Source organism: Thermobia domestica, chromosome 16, assembly GCF_964235325.1.
Source record: "Thermobia domestica chromosome 16, izTheDome1.hap1.1, whole genome shotgun sequence".
Classification (NCBI taxonomy): Eukaryota; Metazoa; Arthropoda; class Insecta; order Zygentoma; family Lepismatidae; genus Thermobia; species Thermobia domestica.
This window is the reverse complement of record NC_137469.1, coordinates 62,795,214-62,814,424: the sequence shown is the minus strand read 5'-3', so window position 1 is coordinate 62,814,424 and position 19,211 is coordinate 62,795,214. Positions and strand designations below refer to the sequence as shown.

Sequence of the window (19,211 nt, the reverse complement as noted above, 5' to 3'; positions counted from 1 at the left end):
TCACTTACGCGCATATCCATCGCCGCTGACGTCTACTGTCTACGGACGTGCTCACCAGCTGCGCTGTGCCGTCACTCAGATAGCTTTTGTGGATTTTAGGGCCAGCTGGCAAAGTTTGATTTGGAATTTTGTACGGTAATTTTTATGGCATATATCCGGATACTATATTTATATGCAAGTCGTGAAAGAATTCTTATATTTCAACAGTTATTTCTGGTATTCCCCTCCTCCCCCATGAACTTCTGTGCAAGGTGGAGTATTGTTATGTCGCCCAGCGCAGAAAATAAGAAAATTAGTGAAAGAATTATAATTATTCAACAATTATTTCTAGTTGTAAGTTATTCGTAATTTTAACTTGCACTTATAAAAATTAAGTATTTAGACTTTTTAACCTCACCCCCCACGTAAGGAGCAGGGTGCGACATAATACCACACTCTGTTAAAGAGGCCTTTGGTACTGTGCAATTTGAGGCCTCCATAGATTAGCAAATTTACAGGAGAAACATTACAATTTATTTCAGAAGCACAGTGTGTAAATAATAAAAATATATGGTGATTTTATACGTTTACATAATCATTAGTGTACGCGAACACTCGCCGCCGCTGTCGCACCTGCTCCCTACGGGAACATCCCAGTGCTGGCGCTCCTTCGCTAACCTGGTTAGATAGTATTCGTGCTTTTTATCCTGCACCTAGCACATGTTGGTTCATGTTTTTCGCACAGTTGTTTAATGGCATACCTCCGAACGCGTATTTATACCCATAACAAGTAACCCCTACTAAGGTGACTCTGCACCCAGTAATTTACTTCCTTCCGTGTACTTTCTAAGGTTAAGACTGAACTTCCTGATCAAACAAGCGAATATGCAGTGAATTCCAGTATGTGAATCTAAGTTAGACAGCACACTGCTTTTCTTTCGGAAGATTTTGTCCGGCGGCGCAAAATCAAAACTTGAGATGTTGGCCCTGAAATACTATTTTGTTATATTGTAAGTATCAACTTATTTATTATTACTTCCGGGAAAAGACTTCCCACTCTTCCTTCAAAAGTATGCCTGGAAGAAACACTGCTGATAAACTATGAAAAGTTTATATTACAACCTGGGATCTCAGCACGGTCTCCGGTGTAGTGCAATTGTAGCGCGGTGCTTCTAGCGATCGTTTATAATTTTCTTCCACTTTCGGTTAGTACAATTATATGAACACTGAAATTGCTAGAATCGGAGTTAAACCGGTTAAATCGGTGTTAAACGAAATCGGGTATGTTACTAATTGTAAAAGTGATCCCGAATCTATGAATTCGACACTTGTATCGGTCATTTTTAATGTCACTATCTGTCCCCAGGAATACTAATGGGTGTTCAATTTGGATTTAAACGCCATTGGAAGTGTCACTGTTCATGTCGGAGACTCCACAAACTATGGATTCGGCGGATTGGCCATTTTCGATTATTTTTATATGTCAGTCCGCCTACTCCTCCTAGATGTGCTAGGAAATCTTAACTGGTATCAGAACTTGGAAGGAATTTCAGAGTATTGAACTGGAAACCTATAATAATACATTTTATTGAGGACATCAGATGTATTACAATCATCAGAAATAGATAGATAGAAGTTGAAATTTTTATGGTTACGTACTATATAACATACCATAATATAAACAAAGATCACTGTGTAACTATCAATTTAACTATCAATTTTGAGTTCAAAAAATTCTTTAACACTATATATACAATTATTAATAATAAGTGATTTCTGTACTTTTTTTTTAAATCCAGAAATGGAAGTTCTCTTGAAAATATACGAAGAAAATTATAAAATTTAACTGACATATAGTAAAAGGTTTTTTGTGTCTTACTATATTTACATCTAAATAATCCTATACGGTTTCTGTTTCTAGTTTGATAAGTATGAGACTACCCTAATTCATTGTAAATATGATTGTTTTCCTTGATGTAAAGCAAACATTGATATATGAAAACTGCAGGTACTGTCATAATTCAGAATGTAACGAAGCTTGACCTATAATGTGCTCGACTAGAGAGACCGAGCATCAATCTTACACATATCTTTTGTATTCGGTTTTCAATAGGCTTTTGATGGAGGACTGATGACCCCAAAGTATCGTCCCATATCTTAAATGAAGTGTGAATTTGCGCATAATAAACAGTTTTAAGTACCTTTAAACTTACGCACAATCTTAATCTACGTATTAGATAAACTCCTTTACTAGCTCTAGATTCCACTTTAAGGTTATGGTCGTCCCAGTTCAAATGATTATCAATTAAAAAAAAGAAAGAAAAAGAAAAGGACCGGAATATTTTTTAAATTCTGTAGATAAGCACCAAGTCTTTGTTCATATCAGAGTTAATACAAAGTAAGTTGGAAGTACACCAGTCTTCAACAATATCTGAGGTGATATTTAGTATAGATTGAACTGAGTCTTTTTGTCGTGAGTTAACGCAGATATTGAGATCATGAGCAAATAAATAACTATTGATGAAGGGTGAAGCGACATTGTATGGAAGGTCATTAATATAAATAATAAAAAGAATCGGGCCAAGAATAGATCCCTGAGGTACTCCGTGTCTAACAGGCAAGAAGTTAGACTCTCTCCCTTCATAAACAACTCTCTGATATCGTCCAGTAAAGTGACGAATAAATAAGTGACAGAGCTGCATTGTCAAAACCATAGAATTCTAATTTTTGTAACAAAATATCATGAGACACTGTATCAAATGTTTTTGATACATCATATAGTTTTACATGAACAAAGTTTTTACTGTCCAACCCAGAAATACAATTTCCCAAAAATGAGACAGCAGCCTTAACAGTACTTAGTCCGGATCTATAGCCAAATTGAGAATTACTAAATAAATTATTATGTTCAAAATAGTCAACAATCTGTTCATTCAAAACAATCTCAAAAACTTTAGATATAACTGGAACCAGTGAAATCGATCTAAAGTTATCAAGAGAAGACTGATTTCCTTTTTCCATTATAGGTACTACTTTCACAAATTGAAAACATTCAGGAAAATAACAGTCTAATATACAAGAGTTTATAATATAAGTTAAAGGTTCCTTTATGAAATTTACCCCATATTTTAACATAATAGGACTCAGATTATAAATATCCTCACATCTACTGCTACTCATTTTAATAATCGCTTTCTCAATATTTTTTACTTCAACTAAATGAAAATTAAACGTATTAGTAGGTTTGTGAAATTTATTTAAATAAAAACCTGAATTATTTTTGTGAAGGTATGATGAAACTTCCCTCAGTATCTCTTCAATTTTATTAACAAAAAAGTTATTAAATTCAGAGACATTTCGCTGGTTATCTGAGTTTTTTATGTTATTGTATATAGGATAACTTTGATAGTACAGTAAGACTATCCATGGCTTTGGATTGATTATTTTAACAAAAGAAACACTGACCAAAGCTTAAACCCACTTTATTTTAAATTATAATTTGTATCGGATTCTGATATCTAACATATCCTTCTTCAGACACTATCGACAATAAATGAAAATACAGACATATATATAGTCATTGTTATGACAAAGTTTAAATTCTTTACCAGTCATCTGTTAAAAGAATTTAAACTTTTTCATAACAATGACTACATATATAACTGGTAAAGAATTTAATTGTTCTCTTAATAACAACTCTTGGATACAAGCTTCTTTACCAGTCAAAAATGGAGGCCCTGGAATCCGTCGCGCCACAGATATGGCTATTCCGTCTTTTTTAGCGTCTTTCTACGGTGTAAGTCAAATAGTTAGTTCTCTTCTTCAGTGGGATAACGACGAAATCATCAATCCAGATGTGATGGACTGCATAGCTAAATGGACAAATTTAGTTGGGTTAGACCCTCCGGCTCTCGAAAATCGTAACAATCAGTCGACTTGGGACGAGCCCATCGTTAATTGCCAGGCAGCTTCTTTATTGCAGACTACAAATAACATTGAAGATAAAGCCAGACTTTTAGCGGCCATGTCCCCAGAAAACGGAGCATGGCTTCAAGCTCTACCATCACCATCTCTGGGCCTACACCTATCCAATGAGAGCTTCCGAGTATCAGTTGCACTACGGTTGGGAGCAGATATATGTGAACCACACCACTGCCCCATTGTAACACCTTTGTAGATAAAAAAAGATTACACGGTTTGTCGTGCAAAAGCAGCGCAGGCAGACACCCACGTCATTCAAGTGTAAATGATATAATATTAAGAGCATTAATATCAGCAGGAGTCCCAGCAGTGAGGAAACCGATTGGATGCAGCCGACCTGACGGAAAAAGACCCGATGGTATCACATTAGTACCTTGGAGGAAAGGAAAGGCATTGATTTGGGACTTCACATGTTCAGACACCTATGCCCCCTCCAACCTACAATATGCCTCAGTACAAGCTGGACTCGTAGCTGCTCGAAGAGCGAAAGAAAAAAGCAATAAATATAGCAATCTACTCGATAACTATTGCTTTGTCGCAGTAGCAATTGAGTCTAGCGGTTCTTGGAAAGAAGGAGGCCTCAAATTTATAAAATAAATCGGCCACCGTCTATCGATTAAATCAGGAGATAATCGAGCAAAAAAGTTTCCTGATTCAACGCATAAGCATAGCCATTCAACGTGGGAACGTGTCGGCTATAATGGGAACGTTACCCACTAGTAAAGAGCTAGAAGAAGTCTTTCTTCTGTAATTGCGAAGAAGGAAGGTTAGGAGTAAAAGCAGACATCATTGGTGCATCAATTTATGTAGCAACCGAGCAAGGAGTATGGAGAGACAGCTCACAGTCCATAAGTTTATATGAAAAATTACGGCATGAATGCTGTACCGTACGTCAAGACAGTGACAGGTTGGAGCCTTTGAAAGCAGAAGATTTAGTACTACCTGCCGAACATTATGGGAACAAAGTACCGAAGAATAGATATTTACTGTTTCATTTTAAATTTTCATTATAACAGTTTTTTTAATAATCATTGTTATTTTAAAAATTTAAAAATGTATAACAATATATATCTATATCTATATCTATCTATCTATCTATCTATATATATATATATATATATATATATATATATATATATATATATATATATATATATATATATGTTAACTGGTAAAGAATTAAAACTTTGTCATAACAATGACTATATATATATATGTCTGTATTTTCATTTATTGTCGATAGTGTCTGAAGAAGGATATGTTAGATATACGAAACCGTTACAAATTATAATTTAAAATAAAGTGGGTTTTAAGCTTGGGCCAGTGTTTCTTTTGTTAGGATAACTTTCCTTTTTTACAATATTCCACATTGCTTTAGACTTACTGCCAGAGTTGTCGATGGTATTATCATTAACCTTTACAAGACGGGGCTCGCAGGGCTTTAAATTCTCCGTAGCGGAGGGTTTGTAGTGCCAAAAGAAAGTAATCAGTCCCATGAGTAATGTGTTACTGATCCGCAAAACTGATTAACACCTATGAGTAACATGTTACTTATTAGCCTTGTAAAGGTTAACCTTAGTTCTAGTTTCTAACTTTTTCTTACTAATTTTATATAAATTCTTAATGACACTTGAGCCAGTACTACTATAATAGTCATAATAAAATTCACATTTTGCTTTGAGTCTATCGATTTCTTTACTCTTAACTTTAGTAGGTTTCGGTTTAGTTGGCTTGCCAATAACGTATTTCACAGGAAACGCACTTTCAGTTGAGAACGACATTACAGACATAAAAAATTATGTTTAGCTCCTTGCACGATGCTAAAGATAGAAAGTTCCAATCAACTAATGATAGTACCTCTTGAAATCTTATGTTTTCTTCTCTCATTAAACCGACCCTTAACCTACATTTATTTTTACTAGTCTTATCTGTTACCTTGAAAAAATACACCTCAGATTTAAGTAAGACCGCCCAGTGATCAGAGACAGCAGTTTTTACAGTTGAACTATCAATAGACCTGTCGATAACAGTGATTATAATGTCAATACAACTACCACCTCCAATTTTAGGCACATTATTTAACGTAATACTTTCTATGTTGTTCTCCAACTTAAAATTAACATTAAAGTCCACACATAAAATAATATTGGAGTTAAAAGTACTTAAATGTTCTAGAAGATTGTCCATTCTGTCAATAAATAATTTTAAATCTTTACATTCAACATTTGGTCTGTATACAGCTGCAACAAGTGTTAATATCAGGCAAATATGACGCTGTAACCTCAAAGACTATTTCCCCTGTTCTCTTCTAGCTTCCTTACTAAAGAACAATTTAGTCTCTTAAACTGACTTGTGGGGATCGTAAACTTCTGTGAACATGGTTTTTGAGACATAATTAGCTTGCTGTCTGGAACTAGATCCGACTTTGAATATTCTCTGTTTATAGCTGTATGTTCTCTTTACACCACTGACCGTATGTCAAAAACGTAAATCCCATGCTGTAATGAGAATATTGAGAAGTAACCTTAGTATGACAAATAGTTACAAACAAATACACTACACACACTTGTTTATTGCTATTACACGATTTTCTTAATGTGTATTTAACATTCACATATAAAATACTGATGTTCTGTCAACACCCACCACATTTCAGGTATTGTATTTTATACATAATAATTACTTATTTCCTGAAATAATTATATGAATATATATATATGAATATGAATATATATATTCATATTCATATTATATGAATATATATACAGCTGATTTATTTTAATGTAATTATTTTATACATGTATATTCATGCATTTAAGAATGTAGCATTACGTATCAAAAAGTTTGACCCAACGATAATCGAACTCTAGGCCTTGCGACTAGAGATCCCGCGCTTTTCCACTGAACTAACGAACGCTACTGTCGAGCTGAAGAATTATAACTAAATTTCCAAGACAGTGACATTCTAATCCATTGCAAATAATGTTTTTATTTTCCCCTTTCTCTTTTTTATTCTACTCTGCATGCAAGAATTATGTTCACTATGTTTCCTTTCATTGGATAGCATGTGCTCACATGTGTATACATAGTTTCGAAATACTGAGTGATTAAGTGTTGTAATGAATGTTACTTTTTTCTACTCTTAATAAAATTTCAATGGTCTTACTACACTTAAAAAAAACATCTGCGCAATTTTTCCCGATTGCGAAGTTTGGCTTAGGGGCTCAAACCTGGCATCTTTGGTTTACTGTTCTAAAGCTACCCGAAGCTGGACTTAGAAATTTTTAAACAGTCATAACCAATGCGCTCATTCTTTGTGGAATAGGGTGTTACATACTTAGTAAATGAGGAACCCCCTGGTGGACCAGTGAGGTGGTTTTGTACAAGTTTGAGACTAATGTGCAAATAAGATTTCCAGAGATTACAATGTTACCTTTGGACTCTTCTAACTCCTATACCTTTAATGTCTGTTGCTCACATTTCTCAGTTTTATTAATTTTAGTTCGTTAAGTACTGTAAAGTAGTGTAGGCCTATATCATGTCTAGATCCCCCATTCTTGGGTGAAAACGTTTACGTGTTAGCCAGGTTGTGTAGTCTTTGCCATATGGTTTCAGAGAACAGGCACGCTTTACAGCCTACTCCCGCAAGACCTGTATTAGATTGTTTCTGACGTCTACTAGCTCTTCGCTTGAGCTGCAGTTGTTGCCTTAGATCTTCCTGATCTGGGTGAAGATTTGGCTCATTTAATTCTAAACATTTACAAACAGTTCGTCAGTCACAACCAGGTGCTCTGGCGATTTGAAATGCATTCTGGCCTTATGATGCACAACCTATAATTTCACCACTCCGAGCTATTGTCAACTGTTGACGACCAGGCGCATGGGCGTCTCTGGCGGGGGGGGGGGGACGCGTCCCCCTCAATATTTTGAAGTACGAAATATTAAATATTTTATTCTAATTTATTTACTAACGACAGAATAACATATAAATAATAATTACGCTATTTGGAATATAATATTCAGGCTATGAAAGGATTATAAGGATTATAACAGACTTCTTGATATACCTCAGGGGGTCCGTGAAGGTAAGTAGAAAACTAACAAATGGAATCGAAGAAAATAAAGAGGTTGGGCTTGGTAGTACCATTTAAATCACTTTCCTTGATGCCCCCCCCCCCAAAAAAAAAAAATAAATAAATAAATAAATTTACATGCCAGAGACACGCCAGTGACCAGGCGGACAGGGCGTGGCTTTGCTTTTCGGAATGAATGTCAAAAAATCTACCGGAGTTGAATAGCTTCTCTGCATAGAATAATGTTGTTTTTTATCTTTCTTTTTTCCTACTAGGGTAAAATGAATTGTTAGTCCATATTTGTGTTTGTACACCCACCATATTGGATAAGAAGACAAGGATCAAGAACAATGGATGTGACCTCATTTCGTAAAAACAGGTAATTTACAAAGCTTTTTAAAAATTAAATTTCAACATAGATATTACAACTATTATTGTCAGTTATGGAAACAATGAAATAGTCTGACATGACTTTCTTTCTTCCAAGTTTTACTTGCAAGAGACTACAATAAAAACTACTTACGAATACTACCTTGATAAAAAAAAAAGTTGCCGTAATTCACCCAGAAAATTAGAAATACAAGTTTATTCCTGAAAATTGATGTCCTCTAATCCTTATCGACTGCATCACACTTACACCAGCGCTTGATCTAGTTCTCAAAACATTTGTGGTACTCGATTTTAGGTATGTCCATCAGAACCTTCTTCGATTTTCGTATTACCTCCTCTCGGCTGCTAAAACGCGTTCCACGTAATAGTTTCTTGAGTCGATCAAACAGGCAAAAGTCGCACGGATCTAAATCTGGTGAATTCGGGGCTGCGGAATGGTATTTGTTATGTTTTTGTTGAGAAACTCGTGGATAATGATTGCATTGTGCGACGCTGCGTTGTCATGGTGCAAAATCCATGGGTTGTTTGTCCAGAGATATTTTCTTTTTAGACGAATTGCTTCACGCAAACGCTTCATAACGCCCAAATAATACTCCTTGTTGACTGACTTTCTGGCGGAAATTCATTATGTACAACACCGTTGTAATCCATGAAAACCGTAAGCATCACCTTCTTCAGCTGAAAACGACGTGGTTTTCTCGGTCTTGGCTCATTGGCTGCTTGCCACTTGAAAACTGCTGTTTTTTTAGAGCATCATTGCCGAAATATTTTCCCAATATTTCCAAGGTTTTGCACCATTGAATTCGTTTTTAACAAAATTTAATACACACTAGTTGTTTGCAAAATTAACTCCATTGCAAAAATCGACACATGCACCCAAACAGATGTACTCAGCACTGCGTCACTTACACAATTGGCAAACTAGGATGTCCAAATTGGAAGGGAATATCACTAACAGGTGTGGCAACCCACAAGAAAAGATAAAGTCAACTCAGGTGATTGAGAGCGCCACACGGTGGTGATTCCAGGAACTTTTTGATCAAGGTAGTATAAGAGAGACAGCATACAAAATGAAAATGCAGTCTGTAGTTTTACTTCTTACATTTATTCTCTGTAGACTAAAGAAGACGGATAATTATGAAGGAATTATTGAAATGAGAATGTGTGAGAGAAAAGGGGAGAGAGCTGAGAAAACTCACGAACATGGTAATGTCATCCACGAACTCTCATGACCTGGAATCGAGCCAGGCACCTGTAGCATCAGAAGTGAGCACTCTGGCATTGAGTCATCGTGGAAATAAATTGTAACCCTGAAAAAAAAAAAAAAAAAACATAATTGTGTAAAATAATAAAATTCATACTAGACGCTAAGTTCGTCATTCATACGTAGAAATAAGCAAATTTAGGCGTTTATCTAAGCGAATTCAATTTATTATAATACGTAAATATGGGTAGACCACTTATCTTGAGATGCTCTTGTAACTTTTCAACTAATAAATTAAAGAACTATGAATTTTTGGTACAATGCAAATATCGACAGGAGTGATTGTTTGATATTCTTTGTGGTATTATCAGACTAACAGTGTTGCCCAACGCAACATAAAGTTGTACGAGGTGCACCCAGAAAGTAAGTGTCCCTAAGTCAGTAATCACAAAGAAGAAACAATGACCTTCAAACATTATTACCACGGATACAAGCACAAATGACACTATTTTTCAACATATTCACCACAAGATAAGATTGGATTGATCTTTTGTGTTCCGATGTCATAAAAGTCAGCTGCCTAACAGTGGAACCAGTAGATGACATCCATGTGCAATTGTTCATCTTTGTCAAAATACTTATCAGACGGGCATTTTTTGAGGTGTAAGAAGACCTGAAATCGCTAGGAGCAAGATCCTGGCTACGGTGGGTTATCAAATACTCAATGGACTGCAAAATATCATCTGAACGACTACAGGAGATCGGTTCTCATGCATCATATTGTCTGGATCTTGCTTCGAGCAATTTTCATGTAGTCATCTCAAGAAATGTCCGTCCGGTAAGCATTTTGATAGTGATGTACAATTGCAGACGGTTGTCATACTCTGATTTCACTCTCAGGTATCTGATTTTTACGACGTCAGAATACAAAAGTTGATCCCACGGTATGACAAATGTCTGAATTATAGAAGTGAATATGTTGAAAAAGTAATGGCACCTGTGCTGCATTTGTGGCAATGAATGTTTCAAGGTCACTGTATCGTCTTTGTGTTTACTGTCCTATGGAAACTTACTTTCTGGAAGCGCCTCATATTTTTCCAAATGACACATCAGATTGTTAAGATTTCAGATCAACATATTAAACGAAAACTTGCAGTTCCACATTTATTATTCAGTGTTAAAAACAAATGACGCTACAATATCACATCTAAATTTTAGAGGCCTCTAGAGCGGTAATAGCACTTTTGACACGGGCGGGGCGCTGCATAGCTAAAATACCTCAGTGTCAAATATCATTATCCAAGTATGACGTATTTCGAATGAATAGAAACAAAATAAATGTGATTTATCTTGTACCTTAATTTTCGTGCATTAATTGAGTCACACCCTATCCTTCATATCTTTGAATGTTTTTGATGTTTCCTACAAAATGCAATGTTACAGAGTGCTCTTAAATATTGTTCCATTTTTGATTATCACCTATTAACAGTCTAACTAGGCACGATCAAGTTATTAACAAGGGTAGTCTGGAATCGGTTTCCTTGTAATCTTCTAGTGACACATAGTGCTTTTACCGTTTTTTAAAAATATTTTTCAAATCTTTATTCTTTTTAACCACCTGCTGAAGATAAATAAGATTATCCAAGAATTTTCCATATTTTTGACACTGATATCTATTTCTCTGAAGGGGGCGCGGTGGCTCAGTAATAGAGCGTTCACCTCCGGTGTTTGGGGTCCCTGGTTAGATCCCAGCTTGCGCCGTATGGACTTTGTGGTGGACAAACACCGTGCTCGAGGGTTTTCTCGGGGTTCTCCAGTTTTCTCCCATTTCTTCATTCCACCATTTCATCCATTTCTCATCATTACCGTCTCCTTTAGCCTAACCGGCATAACCGTGGGATGTGGGAAGATTTCATTTCATTTTTTCCATTTCTCTGAAGACAGATATTCGTAAATGAATCGGCAATATTTCGAGGAAAACTCATTACCTCTTCCTCTAACTGATCCTCTTTATCGGCCAGCAACGGTTGCGTATTTTACATCATTATTTCTTAAGAATCATTTAAAATAAGCAATCGTCACTGCTCAAAGAAGAGAAACGAATTTTCTCAAAATAATGCAGATTATTATTTACAAATACCTATCTTCAGAGAACATTATTAAAATATCAATAAGTGTTCCTTATGTTCTTTAAGTAACGAAAATATTGTCGAGTTCTGTTTCAGGAGAGGTGGTTCTTAATATCAAGCACCAATTTGTATTATTATTTATTATTTTAAAACTATTAGATGAAAAAATACAGGATCTGTCTTATCGCTAAGATTTTAGGGTGTAAGATGTACTTTTTTTCTTGTCTCCATTTTTATAGGCCTCTGACTCCTCTTGAAAGCACTCCAGTAGTTACAGACGTTTTGCAGCAAAAGCATGACCTTAGAACCGCCAACAAGAGGTTATTCTGGGGCACAGTAAATGCTTTACTTTTTGCAGTTTTGTGTTACGATATGTGAGTATATAAATTTTATTCCTTTGATTTCATAGTCAACATTTGTATTATAAAGAAAAGTGGAAGAGGTTGAAATAAGTATCAGTTGTCAAATTTTACACACGCATGGTTCTAGAAGATAGATGTAGTTAGTTATAAACTTTTTACATAGTGAAGAAAGGAAAACATTCCAACATTCCATTTATTATTATGTAAAATATATACATTTTATTACAACAAAATATTTTCTGGACCACAAACAGTGTGAATTAGTCGATAACTAAATATGTTTTGTAGACTCTGTAGTTGCATAGCACCTAAGCATGTGAATAGATAAATGTGGAATTTTGTGTTATACATAGTTGGTGATAGCTCAACACTTTGATGTCTGTTGGGTGTGTGTTAACGAGTTTGTTTTTAATATAATAAATGTGCTTTATATTACATATTATGTTTTACAGTATTCCTGTCAAGTACTGTTATGGTATTTCTTAATGGTTTGTTTATAATGTTATGAAACAATTGGTCTCCTTATGAGTACCTATTTATACGAAGAACCATCACTCTTTGCATTACTTAGCAGTATGGTGGTAGTCAAAGTTCACACTCGAACTTTGGTGAGTGAAGTAGGTTCCTAGTAAATTACTGGTAAATTTATATCCTTTTGGCTCCATGTTTCACGTCCATGCAGTATATATATGATTATTTGCAAAAACAGGTACTGTTATTTGTATCAATGTTCTTTTTATCGCAACTATTCAAACATATAAAAGTCGAGTATACCAGTTAACGTAGGATTACTAGAAAATATTCCACGAGAGTTTAATTCCAAATCCAGTCAAAATATCTTGTGAACATTGAATTACAATAGATTCCGAAATTCTAATCTATAAACTTCAAATAATATCGTATCTTCATCCAATAAATAATAATCAAAAACAACTTCGGAAACAACAAATAATGATCAAAATAAATGTTCGGCTCCTCTGAACTATATATGCTTACCCCTAACAAATACACATTGATAACGCTAAACAGAGGCATATCAATATATTCCATACCGCGATGAATTTTCGTTAGAGAGTAGGGAAGAGAACAAACTAGAAAATGCACAAACCAATATAATAATATTAAAAACAGTATAATAATTGTTATGTCTTCATCAGTATATTGAATCAGCCGTAATGTTCGTTGACGTCACACAATATTTAATATAGCTGACAAGTGACAAGCGATTGAACGCTTCACCCTCCTTTGCTTCTTTTATCATCATTTTGTTTTTATTTTGCTATTAATGCATAATGGCGAACGTAGTGTACCAACTGTTAATGATAAGTGTAATGTATTTGATAATCAGTCTCTAAGGTAGATGTTAGTTTGACTTCTTTTTAATTTCAGATTGTATAAATGCCCTTATTACAGTAAATATTTCTACTATGGGGAAATTGTTGTAGCTGTTGTGTTTGCATTAAATGCTATGAGTTTTATGATTGGATATGTTAATGTTATTGTACAACCACCAGTCGAAGTAAATGAACGACAGCAGCAATTGATGGGTATAGCAAAAAATGGTAAGTATATGTCTGTGCTTATTAGAGGAAGTTTTGTAAGTTATCGTTATACGAGAAAGAACTAATTGCTGGATAAACCATGTCAGATTTTTACTTTCCTAGGGATGTAGGGATGATAAAAATATTATGATTAAAAAAAAAAAAAAAAAAAAAAAGCCTGTAGTGGAGCTATACGTTTCATGTCGTGTACATATCAAAAAGATGTTTTTTGGATTTCCTTCCGTCCGTATCCCTCCCCAATTGACACCGTCTTTACATCCACACTTCTGTTGTGTCGGTTGAGTACAATTACTGCTGCAGTTAAATTTAGAGATATGTCGGCAGTAGATTACTACCAGAAGGGCCATCTGTGTCGAATTGGTTTAAATGAGGTGGCCAAATGAAGAATACTCTAGGAGGAAGCGGCAGTTCTTCCCAGTAGTCAAGCAGCCAGAAATCATAATAACTGGTACAGTAGCGTCACTCTAATTTCAAACATGGTTAGAATGAGTTTACGGTTGGAATACTGTAAATAATGACTCTTCTGTTCACCTATGAGTTGAGTTGATTTTGAGTTTAACGTGTCCCGTTCAACAGATAGGCTCTATGAGATGTAGACCTACTGATTAACGTGGAATTCGAACCACATGAGCTCCCGCCTGGAATCGAACCCTGGTCTCCCAAAGGTGCGTATGCTAACCGCTTAGCCACGAAGGAGCTCTCTTCAGACTTGAGATGGACGCAGTATTAAGAAACCTATCTCATTAAAAGAATTTATCAAGAAGTAGCTACCGTATTTGCTCGTCCTAATTTTAAAAGATTATTTTGAATTTGTCTGTTACATATTTATTGCATATCATGGATGATAGAGGTATCATTTAAGAGATTATTGTAAAACTTCTCATATTTTACGCGCCCTAATTTTCAGTGGTCAAAATAAATTTTAAAACTAACAAATACTGTAAATATATTACCTGAATCAACTTGTGGTAAAATATTCTCGGCAAGACAATTTACGTTTCTCAGCCAGGAAGCCGACACAAGTAACTTAGGAACGGAATTCTTTCGTCAGAACAGTAATTTACAGGCATTTCAATAATTTATAAGTAATAAATGATTGTACATCAAACTGAACGGGCTGCGACTGGTGAGATGTGCTGATGATTGTCACAAGTGTGCGTGCTTTTACGGAAGAGACTGAAAATTGAATTAAAGACATCTTCATTTAAAGAAAGCAATTACATTTTTAATATATTTTTAAAATAATTTGGTGTATACTTACTTTGTTTAGTTGCATTTATGAGTTTTTCTGAAGTGTTTCAGACCTCAGACCTAAAGTATTAGATGCATGCAGAAGCTTACAATGCACTTCGTAACATTTTTACCACTATGTTCCATTACATACACGTGCAATAGTACTTAATCCGGGCGAAGACTGTTTACGGATTTTCATGTGCGTACTTCAGTCTTGCATACGTTGTATATTCATATTTAGTAGCCTCACCCTTCATTCACATTGGTCACAGGTCAGGAATCAAATCATTCCCAAAATATTTTGAAGTTGTTTCTGAAAACCCTGTGCGTATATATAAGGGATTAAATTTAGAACCACTGCCATTTTTTGAAGTCGGCTTAAAACTGAAACTAAAAATAACCATGTATTTTGTTGCGACGAAATGATTGTATGTTATCGTGGAAATCTTTTGTTTAGGTTAGTTTTTGATTGGAGTGTTAACGTTTCTTTTTAGCACCTTTGCTATATTTGATGAAATTAACTCTTTTAAAATGGAATCTGAACCGTATTCGGGTATGTATCCGAGGCAAGCATGCACAAGTCACTTGGAACTTATTTTGGAAAACTGTCAATCTAATCCTTCAATTTTGATTCTTGATTTTACTACATTCACTTCCTACAGTTTGTAGAATCTCTTAATTTATTGTAAGAATTCGGAATTGAATGTTATTCCGATGCAACGGATTTGCGAAGCATCACAAATTATTTTATTTTGTATTTGCACGCATTTCCTGTTAATGCATAAGTTCTGGCGTTTTCGTGATAAACCTTGCTGTGGCAGGTTGATTGGTTGGGAATTCGCCCTTCTTCAACACCGAGGCTATGATACTTGGGCCTACTGCTTAACGTTGGATCCAAACTGCAGAAACTTTCACCAGAAATTGAACCCGGATATCCTCCGCCAGCTAATTATATAATCACAAAAGGCTCCTTGCTGTAACGTGTGATCTGGTGAAGGCTAGGAAGAGGTCACTGACACACTCTCAATTCAACACGAAGTTGGGAAGAGCCCCATCATGCTGGAAATATCCTTTTTATTCCCGTACTACTGTCTGATGTGATATATATAGATTTCTGTACTAAATTGAATAGACAGTAGTATATAAATATTTTTTGAAAGTCTGTATTAAATAAGAAATCTTTTCTTAAATCTTAATCATTCTTTAAACTAGATTTGACGGGAAGGCTAACAGATTATCTTTAATCCTAATAGAAACAAGGAAAACATCATCTATTTATTTATTTTCTTATTTGTTCCTGTAAATTAGTCTTCTTCTGGCATTAGATACTTGAATTATAGTGCACTATGTAATGAGCATAATACAGCTGCCATATTTATTTTTCAAACTAATAGTAAATCCATAACCATTGATATTGAACTAGATTGATGTAGATTGATGTGTGTGTGTAGTCTTTGATCTTTGTATAATCTAATACATCAAGATGTATATGTTAATATATGGTCATAGTTTAGTTTATTTTTATGTGATAACTGATTCATTCTTTTTTTTTTTTTTTTTTTTTTTTTTTACTTCTTCAGATCCATACTTTAAGGTAGTGCATTCATCACCTTCAGTGGGTAATATTTCGGCAGATTCTTTGAATGTAACGCCCATGAACTTATCATCAATGAGTTGGATGTCGTCATCGGTAATGTCTCGTAGTGATGGTGAGTTTCCTTGTGTATCAGTGAAAACTAACGTTATGTTACTTGGTTAAGTAGACACTTCGAAGCCCAACGTAACTTAACTGAAATATCAAGTTGTCGAAAAAGTATTGAGGCTTTGAAGGTCAAAATTGAGAATACATTTTTGTGATTTGGAAATAACATCGTGAAACCACATATTCACCGTTTTATTTGATGTTTTTTGCCAGTTTTTCTGCAACATCATAATCTCTTCACTATACAGGATGTTTCAAAATAATACCGACATCATTTGAAAGATTATTCCCGACACCAAGATAAGACGAAAAGTATAGACCAATCTGGGTGCAGAAATCCGTTATTCTGGAGTTATAGGCTGCCGAAAACATGAAAAAATGAACTTTAACCCTTTCACTGTGGAAGGCGACGGAAAAAATTTCCCTAACCTGCGAATGTCGATTATAGTCGACGTGTTAAAATTTGTCTGTATCTTGGTTTTGTCGATTGTAGTCGCCAAAGGTTTTCTGTGAGATTTCTATTGTATATCGAAAACAATAGAACACAAACAAAAATGAACGGTACAACTTTGGCGACTACTCTCGACAAAGCCAAGATACGGACAAACAAATTTTAACACGTCAACTATAGTCGGCATTCGCATGTTAAGGAAATTTGGTTCTGTCGACAAAAGTCGACTTCCTCTGTGAAAGGGTTAAAGGTTCGTAGCTTCAATAATATGAGACCTACCATAATCAGGTCAAGACTTCACTTAGGAACTAGTATGCTCCCTATCCAAATATCAATGTTTCAAAATCCTGCTGTAGTTCCGCAACAATTTTTATAGAGGTAGTTGGTGAGTACTTCAAATTATATGCCTGTAGCCAAATCCCCTCAATAAAAGCTATTGAGTGAGTACCGCAGGATTCTGAACATGTATTTTTCGATAGCACACATACTTGTTTCTAAATGAAGTCTTGACCCGACTACGGTAGGTCCCATAGTATTGGAACTATAGACCTTTAAAGTTCATTTTTTTCATATTTTCGGCAGCCTATAACTCCGAAATGACGGATTTCTACACCCAGGTTGGTCTACACTTCTTGTCTTATCTTTGTGTCAGGAATCACCTCCCAAGCGTCGTCAGTGTTGTTTTAAAACACCTTGTATATTTTTCATAATTTATATTTACTTTCCTTTTGTTTCATAGCCTTGTCTCAAAAATCTTATTTTCTGACTTTGGAATTCCTGTTGCTTAACTGTTGACTAGAACACGAGCTTTCACATATTTTCCTGTGCACTTCACCTGAGAATAAACGAACGGAAAATTTCCTAGGAAATTCATATTTGATAGTTTGTTGAAGATTCACAAAATGAATAAAAATTCTGCTGTTCCTCTTTATTTTCACTTCTTAAATTCGTATGAATTTCAACTCACCTTCGAAAGACTTAATGTTACAGGAAATAGAAGTTAAGACAAAACACAAAAGTAGTTAAAATGGTACACAGAGTGAAAAATGCATGAGTGGGTAGAGATTCAAACCCAGATCTTCGGCTTATCGTGCCGATGCGTTAACTACTACTACTATTCCAGGGTGTCTAGCGGTCACGAAAGTCATGAAAAAGTTACGAATCAGAAAACGGTCATGAAAGTCAAGAAAAAGTCACGAAATTTAGCTTTTGGGTCTTTTTTCATCTGCAGAAATACAAGTGTAGACTGCAAAACGTTGTTCTATAAAACGCCAAAATTCACCACCAAAAATGTCTATCGTCGGATTTAGACGCTATCAAATCGCAAGGAAAGCACGCTTCTGTTGCATGCATGAACATTCGGCCCAATTCGAACCCAAATTCGCTCTTGAGAATGTTACTAAATTTTATGTAATATTTTCCATAAGTAGAAGCTTTGCTTTGTATATACTTAAACAAACTATTTGCTGAGAAAAACAATATATTCACATAAAAAACTACATACGTGTTATAGTTTTGCCAACTAACATTTTGGCTTCATCAGACACTATCAGACACATCAGATAGTGTTTGATGAAGCCAAAATGTTAGTTGGCGAAACTGTAACACGTATGTAGTTTTTTATGTAAATATATTGTTTTTCTCAGCAAATAGTTTGTTTGTGTTTAAATTTTATGGTTTGGGAAGGGGCCGCGGTGGCTCAGTAGTAGAGCGTTCACCTCTGGTGCTTGGGGTCCCGGGTTCGATCCCAGCCCCGCCAAGTGAACTTTGTGGTGGACAAACACCGTGTGCGTGGGTTTTCTCGGGGTTCTCTCCTTTCATCCCACTTTCTTCATTCCACCATTTCATTCATTACTCATTATCACCGTCTCCTTTAGCCTAACCGGCATAACCGTGGGACGTAAAACTCAAAGATTTCATTTTATTTTTTTATGGTTTGGGAAAGAAAAAGTCAAGAAATTTCATTTTGGAATTTTAGTAGACACCCTGTACTCGACCCAGTTCTCCCTCTACAGCTGCATATTTCATCACTCTTGGTGTTCATTCTGAATTACTCAAACCACATGGACTGTATCACAACTCCCTCAGTTGTGCTTCAACAACTCAGTGTCTATATTACAAATCACGTGTAACAGTGAATCATAT

The 19,211-nt window shown here is 35.3% G+C and overlaps 1 protein-coding gene across 5 annotated transcripts in view; it reads left to right on the top strand.

Annotated features, from left to right (window-relative positions):
- The window catches only part of LOC145673100 (transmembrane protein 209), a 109,238-nt gene that overhangs the window by 66,900 nt on the left and 23,127 nt on the right, over positions 1–19,211 (top strand). For 4 of the 5 annotated variants that reach the window (XM_081742464.1, XM_081742463.1, XM_081742461.1 and 1 more), the window contains exons 2-5: positions 8,309–8,412; positions 11,996–12,130; positions 13,508–13,680; positions 16,494–16,622. In XM_081742464.1, coding sequence (XP_081598590.1) covers positions 8,384–8,412; positions 11,996–12,130; positions 13,508–13,680; positions 16,494–16,622 — 466 coding nt within the window. In that variant the 5' untranslated portion in view covers positions 8,309–8,383. Of the gene's footprint in view, positions 1–8,308; positions 8,413–11,995; positions 12,131–13,507; positions 13,681–16,493; positions 16,623–19,211 lie in introns of those variants that run through there. The other variant, XM_081742466.1, reaches the window with a different exon arrangement.